This window comes from Mus pahari, chromosome 19 (assembly GCF_900095145.1).
Source record: "Mus pahari chromosome 19, PAHARI_EIJ_v1.1, whole genome shotgun sequence".
NCBI classification, from domain to species: domain Eukaryota; kingdom Metazoa; phylum Chordata; class Mammalia; order Rodentia; family Muridae; genus Mus; species Mus pahari.
In genome coordinates this window covers 59,506,873-59,517,592 of record NC_034608.1, presented here as the reverse complement: position 1 = coordinate 59,517,592, position 10,720 = coordinate 59,506,873, and the positions used below count along the sequence as shown (strand labels likewise).

General features: G+C 44.0%; 1 protein-coding gene across 3 annotated transcripts in view; it reads right to left on the bottom strand.

Annotated features, from left to right (window-relative positions):
• The window catches only part of Triml2 (tripartite motif family like 2), a 17,150-nt gene extending 7,157 nt beyond the window's left edge, over positions 1-9,993 (bottom strand). For 2 of the 3 annotated variants that reach the window (XM_021219717.1, XM_021219718.1), the window contains exons 1-4: positions 9,922-9,993; positions 4,020-4,263; positions 3,577-3,672; positions 1,754-1,933 (exon numbers count right to left, since the gene is read on the bottom strand). In XM_021219717.1, coding sequence (XP_021075376.1) covers positions 1,754-1,933; positions 3,577-3,672; positions 4,020-4,205 — 462 coding nt within the window. In that variant the 5' untranslated portion in view covers positions 4,206-4,263; positions 9,922-9,993. Of the gene's footprint in view, positions 1-1,753; positions 1,934-3,576; positions 3,673-4,019; positions 4,264-4,959; positions 4,976-9,921 lie in introns of all 3 variants that reach the window. The other variant, XM_021219716.1, reaches the window with a different exon arrangement.
• Between the last annotated feature and the right edge of the window lie 727 nt (positions 9,994-10,720).

Below are 10,720 nucleotides of genomic sequence, written 5' to 3'. Positions count from 1 at the left end.
TAGCCCTGGCTGTCCTGGAACTCACTTTGTAGACCAGGCTGGTCTCAAACTCAGAAATCCGCCTGCCTCTGCCTCCCGAGTGCTGGGATTAAAGGCTTGTGCCACCATGCCTGGCTTGCAGGGTGTCTTTCAATAGAAACCTGAGGCCAGGTGTGACGCAGCACACACCTGTAATGCTGGAATTTGAGACGTGGAGAAAAGATGCAGGAAGATCATGAGTTCAGGCTAGCAGAGACTCCAGAGGGAGATTTCCTTTCTAAGTAAATGAAGAAATGCAATTTTACGCTTATTGTTTAATATATCAAAGTTAGGTAGGCATTTGTCCGTGAAATCGCTTTACTCAGATTAACAAACATGGCACCCAAAACACGCCACACTCTTTCTGGTGTGACATTTTGTCCCGAACTTGAATATTCATCATGAATTAAAAGGATAACTTAGGGCATGGTATCCCTTTAATTCCAGCCCCCAGGGACAGAGGCAGGCATCTTAGTTCAAGGCCAACCTGTCTAAACAAAGCAAGTTTTAGGCCAACGGGAGCTAAATAGTGAGACTATCTCAAAAACACTTTTTTGTTTTGTTTTGTTTTTTTAAAGACTGCATCTCTTTGCATAGCCCCGGCTGTTCTGTAACTCACTATGTCGTACAGACTGGCTTGAACTCAGAGATCCTGCTTCTGTCTTCAGGGTGCTAGGATTACAAGCAAGCCTGGCTACTTAAAGACAAATTTAAAAACTGATACTTTAATCAATAACTAGCAGAGATGCTTAAATAATGAGGCCATTGAAAACTGGTTTTCCTTTTTATCTTTCTAAATATATTCTACCCGATCATGGTTGTTTCAATTAGGAAAAAAAAAAAAAAAAAAAAAAAACAATACTTAGGGATTTTCTTCTCATTTGGGAAATCATTTCTGTGTTGGAGAATTCCTCATTGACGCACAGTCATGCTAGCTAGCCCTCATGATCAGTAGCATGCCTTAGTACAGCTGCAGCCCATTCTGCAAGCCGCTTATAAAAGGCTATAGTTTACATTTAATCTCCTGTTGCTATTAAAGATCCCAACTGTAATAAAGGCGCCTGCTATTTGTAGAATGCTGAAAATGTACAAGGCGCTGTCTAGGGGCCCTCTGTAGATGATCTCAGTCAAGCCTCACAGCAACGTTATGAACCAGAGGCCATTGTTATTTCCATTTGGCAGCTAAAGAAACTAGGTTAGACACTGAGCCGCACGGGCCCAAGGCTACCCCAAAGCTAGTAACTACTAAACCATTAATAAAATCCCTGGGAGTCTTCTTAGGTTAATTCTCTCAATGTGGCACTGCACGGAAGCAATATTAATGCCATCTTAGCCATGTGTCTTTCCATGGTTGTAGGTATATTAACACTGTAATATGAGATAATGAATATATACAACTAAATGTATGGGCCTCTTTCCTTCCTTGCTTCTCTATTTATATGAGTGTTCGAACAGTATCTTATGAAAGAACTGCAGGTAAATATACTCACATGGTTGTCACTGGATAAACTTTTTTTGATTTGTGTTTTTTCAAGACAGGGTTTCTCTGTGTAGCCCTGACTGTCCTGGAACTCACTCTGTAGACCAGGTTTGGCCTCCAACTCACAGAGATTCACCTGCCTCCGCCTCTCAAGTGTTGGGATTAAAGGTGTCCCCTACTGCCCTGTGTCACTGGATAATTTATTTGGGAGTGGATACACTACTTAGCTACTCTCCATCCAGAGCAGCTTCTCACCTGTAGCATTTCTTGGGACTTCTGCATGAGCTCAGTGCCGCACTTCATCAGCTGGTCCTGATTAGGCCCATGTAAGCTCAGGTCAACTTGGTAGGCCGCCAGTCCCTCCTCTTCGGTCAGTAACTGGAATCGCATCTTATACTCGGCCTCGATCATCTCTTTAAACCTCTGCTCTTCTTCCTTCCTCGGATTCGGAGGTTACAGATTTCAGGTTAGACAGGATCAACTGACAACCACTGTGCACCCCTGTTTCTCCACAGCCAAACCACAAGGAGACGTAAATCCCCAGGGAAGAAAGCAAAGCCCTAACTCTGAGGAAATCCAGGGAAGAGTCACGGAGATACCAACAAAACCATAAACTCAACTTTGCGGACGAAGGAATGCTCGCTGACTTTATAAAGCTGACGAAGCAGCCCAGGTGTGATGCTATTGTCTTAGAGCAGCTGAGGCTGAGGCAGGGGAGTGGTGTGTTTGAGACCAGTGTGAGCTACTTGAAAGCCTGGTGTCCAAAACCAAATAAGCTAAGGAACCTATGACCTATGGCTTAAAAACACTGGGAGCTTTCTCTTCCATGAGCAAAGCTCTAAGCAAAAACATTTTGTTTGGTTCTCTGTGGGATAGAGTCTGGCCTCTGGCTTGTAACTGAGGATGGCGGTGAACATCTTTCTGACCCTCCTACCTTCCCCTCTCTAGCACTGGGATTTCAGATATTCCCACCATGCCTGGTTTTGCTGGGGACCAAACGTTGGGCTTTCAATGCATGCTAGCAAGCACTCTACCAACTGAGGCACGTCGTCTCTGCCAAAAGCCCTCTAATGTGTGTGCATGTGTGTGTGATTGTAGAACTGTCCTCTTGAGACATGCCCTGCCAATTTACCTCAGGCTATCCTGGAAATCATTATGTAAGTTCAAGCTTTACCTTGCCAACTTTGGGAACTACAGGTATGTATCACTGCTAGTTTTTTGTTTAAATCATATAAAAAAAAAGCAAAAAAAAGAAAATAGGAAGATTTATTCCTAGCACGCAAAAAGATATTTATACCTGCATTTCTGCAAAATCATCTCTTGGGTCAGTTTTAAAATTTAATTTCTTTCTTTTCATTTTTTGAAGAGTTCCTTATCAAGAAACGAAACTTTCTGGGATAGAGAGCTGGTTCGGTGCTTAAAGAGCTGAGGACCAGACATCGTCACCAATATCAAGTGGCTCACAAAGCCCACCCCTGCAGCTCCAGCGGACCTAAATCTCACTCTTCTCCTTTGGCATCAAATGTATGTACTCACACCTATTTGTAAATAAACCTTCAACTAAATCTTTTTTTTTTTTTTTAATTATTTATTTATTTAATGTAAGTACACTGTAGCTGTCTTCAGACACTCCAGAAGAGGGAGTCAGATCTTGTTACAGATGGCTATGAGCCACCATGTGGTTGCTGGGATTTGAACTCCAGACCTTCGGAAGAGCAGTCGGGTGCTCTTACCCACTGAGCCATCTCACCAGCCCCAACTAAATCTTTAAATAGAGTAAGGATAAAAACAAATCTTAAAAGTAATTAGCTTCCCTAGAAATACTTTCTCCTGATTTGCTATCTCTTTTTTTTTTCATATTTTTTATTTACTACACACATTTAATAAAACCAGCCATTAACCCTTGAAGATCTCTTATTGGATATTTATTTATACTGCAGTAGAAACTGTTGTAGCTGTTACTGGTTTGTGTTATGGCAATAGTCATGTTATCATTTACATTAGTAGACATCCAAATTCATCTGCTCTGCTATCTCCATGGCAGGTTCCCCCTCCCCGGCATCAGGATAACCCATCACCTGAATCGTCACCATTCTCTCTCGCTCTTCGGCCAGTAAGTTTGTAGCCGCTTCAAGCTTCTCCCTCAATGTAACCAGGGCTTCCTGGAATAACTTCTACAGACAAACAGATCACAGGGTTGCAGGTTAGCTCACTGTGTGAGAACAGGAGGGTTCCCTATCCCACTTCACCCAAAACCGAGTTTCTCTGTGAAACCAACCCTGGCTGTCTCAGAACTTGATCTGTAGACCGGGTTGGGCTCAAACTCGGAGATTTGCCTGCCTCTGCCTCCAGAGGGCTGGGATAGAAGATCTGTGCCACCACCACCACCCGGCTTGTGGTATTTCTTAAATCAACACCCAGGGATCGTTTCTGGAGAACCACTACATCTGTGTCATCCATCCATCAATCAATCATCCAGAAGTCGCCCAGACTCCTGTAGATTTTCCTTAAAAAAGCTTACCCTGTAACACTCAGCAGCATCTTGGATACCGCATGCCCCTTGCTGCTTGTGCTCTGGAGACTGGAAACATCTGCTGGAAACTATGACTTGGTCATCATCACTGAAGAGCTGTGATGGCTCCGGGCGCGTCCCACAGTATGGATCCTCTGTGTTGCCAGGTAACTGGGGCTTGGACGCTTGGGACATTCTGGTCAGTGGCACCACATGAACACTAGACTGCTTGTTTCTGATGTGGATTTCTTCCCTGCCGATGAATGAGAGGAGATAAGCAGATGCACTGCTGTGACCTGAAGCAGGCCCACTCGGTACCCTCAGGAGCTACAGTGCAGTAGAACCCAACTAGCTTTTCAGTAGTCCTGGGCTGAGTGCGGAAGGAGACAGAGTCACGGCAGTATTCCTGGCCTGACAAGTTTAAGCCGCCTGATAGCTCAGCAATAGCTTTAAGGATTAACTGTAAGCAGCAGCAGAGGAGCACATTTCTCTACAGGTCAACAGAAGGTAAAATGAGATTATTACAGTGTACTAACCTCTCTTCCTTCAGTCCCTCTGGAGATGGGATTATAGGTGGGACCCAACAACCACACCCAGCAGTCCTTTTACTTTTTGAATTTATGTTGAAGACACAATATATTTCTTAAAATATTTAATATTTTGGTTACATGTGTATTTTAAAGAATATATTGTTGGTCAAGAGAAATGACTCAGAGGTTAAGAGTGTGTACTGTTCTTAGAACTGGAGTTCACAAAAGCCAGTACTAACTCCAGCTTTGGGGTATCCAAAATTTCTGACTTCCTTGGGTGCCTGCCTACACTTAAGTACATATACCTGCCTCATGGCTACCCTCCCCCTAAGCCACATACCTGTGTCATGGCTACCCTCCCCCTAAGCCACATACCTGCAAAGAGTAAAATAAACATTGCAAAGTGACATGGTGCATACTTTGTATCCCAGCACCCTGACAGCAGAGGTAGGCAATATCTACGAGTTTGAGGGCCACCCTGTTTTGAACAACTAAAAATATACATAGAGTTCTTTGAAAAATATTATACTTAGATATCTTATTTTGGTTTTAGATAGGATCTCGCTATGCAACGCTGCATCCTGAGTGCTAGGATTAAAACGTGCTTAAGGCCACATCCGCTACATATATCTTAAAGTGGAAGATTTTATTTATTTATTGGTGTTTTGAAAGGCACCCAAACACAGGGTTTCCCCGTGTAGTCCTTGCTGTCCTTGAACTTGCTTTATAGACCAGGCTGACCTTGACCTCAGAGAGATCTGCCTGCCTCTGCCTCTAGGGTGCTGGGGTCACTGCCCAGGAAGGTAGAGGTTTTCTTAAAAGACTTTCCAGGTAGGGTGGCTCATTGTGTAATGTCCACCACTCTGGAGGCTGAGGCATAATTCGAGGACTATGAGGTCGTTCAGGGACAAACGGTTAACACAGTTATCTTCAAAAGCAACAACTCCAGTTCTTTCTGATGGCTGGTAAATGTGTGACTCACTAAGGAGCAACAGGCTATAAAAGTAGCAAAAAGTCCAAGTCCATATACTTCAAAAAGGTTTCTATATGCCGGGTGTGGTGGCACACACCTTTAATCCCAGCACTTGGGAGGCAGAGGCAGGCGGATTTCTGAGTTCGAGGCCAGCCTGGTCTACAGCCTGAGTTATAGGACAGCCAGGGCTACACAGAGAAACCCTGTCTCGAAAAACCAAAAAGTACAAACCAGGGATGGGGGCTTGGTTAGCATGTGTGAGGCCTGGTCTCAGTCTTCATCACCTCGAAGGAAAAGAAAAGTAGCTTTCTGTTTTCCTGAAGACTAAAGTATTACATTGTGCTGGCATGGCGACCTAGGCCCATTCATTCATTACCTAAACAGTCAGGAAGCCTGAACCAGGAGGATTTCCTTGAATCTGAAGTCAGCCTGGGCTATAGAGTGAGATGTCTCAAAAAGCCAAACAAACAAACAAACAAACAAACAAACAGAAAACAGCTTTGGTTTGATTATCACAATGAGTAAAATATTCTCTAAATAATAATAATTAAAAAAAAACCAATAAACATGTGTATGATTTAGTAGTCTTGGCGACAACATGAAAAAACTCTTAGGCAAATATTAATGCCTTACATGGAAACATAACGGTTGCTTAAAGAAAATATGTTTCTGTAATACGCTTGGGTGGAAAGTTGTATCAGACACTAGTGATTTAGTTTAGGCTGGTCTCTGACTCCTTGCCTACACAGTGGAGACTACCCTTGAATTCCTTACTGATCAGTCTACCCTCGTTGCCGGAGTGCCTGGATTACAGGTATGCACCAGCATTCCCAAAATTATTTTACCTGATTTTTTTTTGGTGAGATACCATTTGCTAATAGCAGTTTTACTCATACGTTGGCTTTGAGTCTTACTCTGTTGCCCAGGTTTGTCCGAATCTGGCTGTGCCTCAGCTCAAACTCTTGGCCACCCTTCCTCTGCCCAAGAGCTGGGATTACCAGCCCAACCCATCACACCCGAGTAACGGATATTTTGATTTTCGTTTTATTTTACTTTATTTTAACCTTTTAAAGAACTGAAGCCGGATCGGTGGGACATCCCTGCAAATTTGGGACTGGTGTGGTAGGAATCTGAAATGTTAGCTTGGAGGACTGTAAACTCAAGAGGCCCTATTCAAACGACAAATGTATCCTGTGTCACAACCAGGCACGGAGAAAAGAAGGATTCAAATGACAGAAGGGCCTGGCCTAGGAGGCACAGGATTTAAGCTATTTGGGGGGCCAGGCCATGATCATAAATTGAGGCTTACCTGGGTCACAGGATGAGTCCAAGGTCCACCTGTGTGAGGTTTCTATCAAAAAAGGCAGAAGAAAGAAAGCAAGGTACGGGAGGGGACTCCCTGGTAGAATATTTGCCTAGCCTGCCTGGAGCCCTGGACTATAAAACCCCAGTACCTATAAGTAAGTGAATAGAAATCAATGCAAGCAGGCCAAAAAATAAAAATAAAATAAAATAAAATCAGCTGACAAGATTACAGGAAAAGAAACAATGACCTGGAAGTGCTATTATAGTATTCTCCCACTTTCCCAATTTATTACCTATGTGAGGTCAGCTTTAAAGCAAAGAACCCGAACCATGTATTACTAATGACAGAGTGCCAAACACATACCGGGGAACAAGGTTTTTGACAAGCTGTAAGTGGGAAAACTTTGCAAAACAGGGAAACCATACACCCAGTCTAAATAAGAAAAAACAAGTGACTAAGGCCTGTAGTCCCAGCATTTGGGAAACGGAGGCAAGAGGATCAGGCGTTGAATCAATCCACCCTGGGCTACATACAATCCTGTCATTAATCATGGGGAGTTTCAGTATATGCTCTCAAAAGGGACTTCTGGCACTTCATTTATGATTTTAGTATCACTGTAAGACTCCTAGCCTCAAGTGCTATACAAACATGCATTCGAAGCAATCAATGTATAAGGAAGGGGTCAAACTTTTGGGTGACTGCCCACTGGCTGGATAAGAAATATTATCACTAAGTACTTTTTATTATTATTTTATTTTACCTTTAAATGAAAAAGAGCCATTTTTATCCATTTTTTCTATTTATCTACATAACAGCAGCCTCTATGAAGAAGTAGGAGGTCATGCTGGTACTCTCAGCAGGGGAGGTGGAGGCAGGAGGATGGCCAACAGTTCGATACCATCCAGTAGTACAGTGTTCAAGGTCAGCCTTGTGCGTCTATTAAAACCCGGGCTGGAGAAACAAAACCTACAGCAATGAGTAGCCACAGAAATTGCAAATGCATTTCCTCTTAGTCACAATCTGGTTAGACCTCTAGGATCCTGGCGCTTTTCCCTGGCCTGGCTTTACTGAGCTCATCAAGCCTGCCTCAGAGACTTAAGACACTCAGGGTCCCTAGTTCCTTCTGCCACCTTAGCAGGTTCTGACCTCCCTCCGGGCTTTTAAGATCCTATTAGCTGACAGCACCCCCAGACTAATTTAGGGTCTCAGCCTTCTGTCTTTCGCTCCATATGGCCTCCCCACTCCTTTTTTTTTTTCTTTTTGGTTCCTAGCTGTCCTGGAACTCACTTTGGAGACTAACGGAACTCCTCCACCTGCCTTTGGCTCCTGAGTGCTGGGATTAAAGGTGTGAGCCAGAACGCTCAGATCTGGAACTCGGACTGAGATCCGAGGCTATGGCTCAGTCTGACATTCTTCCCACTAAGCATTAGCTTTGGGGTGTCTGATTCTACATCCCGAAAAAGGGTTACCTGTGGGTCAACTTTCACAAGGAATCAAGTTCCTTAGATCTCTGTATGCAGCATATTAGATACTCAAATATTTCAACAATAATAAAGACATGTGATGTATCTTTCTTTAATACTAGAACAAGGGAGGCAGGAGCAGGCATATCTCTGCAAGAGGGCCATGGCTGCATGAGACCCCGTCTTATAAAGATGATATATATATAATTTTATTTACTTATATTTTTATTTTATTTTATTTTATTTTTGTGAGAGAGGGTTTCTCTAGGTCCTTGAACTTGCTATGTAGGCCCAGCTGGCTTGGAACGCAGAGATCTTCCAGCCTGTCTCCTCAGTACTTGGATGGATTAAGTATGCCCCCATATCCATCCTTAAAAGCAGTATTTTTGTTGTTGTCTTTTTCTAGTTTTTTGTTTGTTTGCTTGCTTGCTTGTTTTGGTGGGGAAGACTTCTACCAGTCAGCAAAAGGTTAAAGCAAATCAAAAGGACAGGTCAAATATTAATTTTTAATAATAATAATAATAAAACAAGGAATTCAAGCCAGATTGTGTGTGTCTTTAATCCTAGCATTAAGGAGGCGGCAGAGAGGCAGAGGCAGGCAGATCTCTGCGAGTTTGAGGTCAGCCTGCTCTACAGCGAGGGTGTGATCAGGGATGCACGGAGAAACCCTGTCTCAAAAAAACAAAAACAAAAAACCCCACGAAATTCCCGCCTCCCCAGGCTTGCTTCCCCCCCCCCCCCAATGTATCCTCTGTTTACCTTTTGTCCCGCCTTTCTCACGCGCTCTTTTATTCTTTTACTGCCCAACCCCCAAGTCTCTCATTTACCGACCACTACCATCCATCAAGCTTCTAAGGATGCCAAAATTAAGTTGTTGAATTTGATCAGGATAGTTCACAAACAGCTTGTAAGCTTATAACTCCTGCACTTGGGAAGCTAAGCTAACAGCAGTCCAAAGCGAGAGCCTGTCTCATTAAAACGTTTAAGTTTGCTTTTTTTTCTTTTTTTTTTTTTTTTTTTTTTTTTTTTTTTGAGGCAGGGTTTCTCTGTGTAGCCCTAGCTGTCCTGGAACTCACTTTGTAGACCAGGCTGGCCTCGAACTCAGAAATCCGCCTGCCTCTGCCTCAGGAGTACTGGGATTAAAGGTGTGTGCCACCACCGCCCGGCCAAGTTTAAGTTTTTTAATGGTGGCCCAGAAATGTCCCCAGTCTGGGCTACTTGTGGAGGTTCAAGTCCAGTGTCCTCCCCCAAGTCCACTCTGCCATCTGCGGCTCCAGCTCTAGGTGGACCCCTCTGGCCTCCGAGGCCACCAGATTTGCTTGCAGAACAACGCTCCCATACATAAATCAACCAATTTATTTCTTAAATAAAAAGTCGGGCCGCCTCGATGGTTCGATGTGTGAAGGCCGTTTCTGCTAAGCCCAAAGGCTGAATCCGATCCTCAGGCCCTCCGGGTTGGAAGGAGAGAACCCGCGACTTCTGCAAGCCTGACTGCCAAGCCGGGTCTCCCCGCAACCCCCCACTCCCACACAAGCGCACACAAAATAAATATTTAAAAAGCTTAGTAGCTGGAAAACAAACAAACAAACAACAAAAAGTATGATTACGGAAAAGATGATGCAAAGCAGGCAAAACTCACCTTCCTTTCCAGAAATCTGAAGGATTTCCTTCAGGGAAAGCCACGGCCAGGGGAGACCAGAGACTTCAGTACGAAGGTCAGTTCAGGGTCTTTCACCGCGGCCGAGAAGTCAGCCAGCTCGACCCTTATTACTGGATTGGTCCGGATTGGTCCGGTATCAGCAGAAGCGGCTTCAGACACTTTTGAATCTGTTTCCTGGCCCCACCTCCTGGGTAGGTTAATTTACATTTCTAAACCGTCGTCGGCAAATTCAGTAAAACATTGACCTTGGGTGTGAATCTCGGTCTCAGACAGATTGGATAGCACATTGCTGGTATTCCCTGAGTTGGAAAGGCTGAGGCAGGAGGATTGCTGCAAATTTGAAATGGACCAAGGATAAGAGGAGGGTTCTCAGCCAGCTTGGATTACAGAGATTCTGAAAACAGATAAAACACTACTCATCCATTCATTCATCCTGGAATTTTATCAAGTAATTAAACAAACAACAACAACAACAACAACAAAAAGCCGGGCATGGCGGCGCATGCCTTTAGTCCTAGTATGGTGGGAGGGGGACAGCAGAGGCAGGAGGATGTCTGTGGGTTGAGTTCGAGACCAGCCTGATTTATAGAAGACAGACATACAGATAGACAGCAGACAGGCACACACACACAGAGAGAGAGAGAGAGAGAGAGAGAGAGAGAGAGAGAGAGAGAGAGAGAGAAAGAGAATACATTGGGATGGGGTGTGAAAGAGGAAATTGGAACAGCAGAGATGGAAGGATTGAATGGAGGAGTCCCCCAGGGAGATGGAGGGAGAG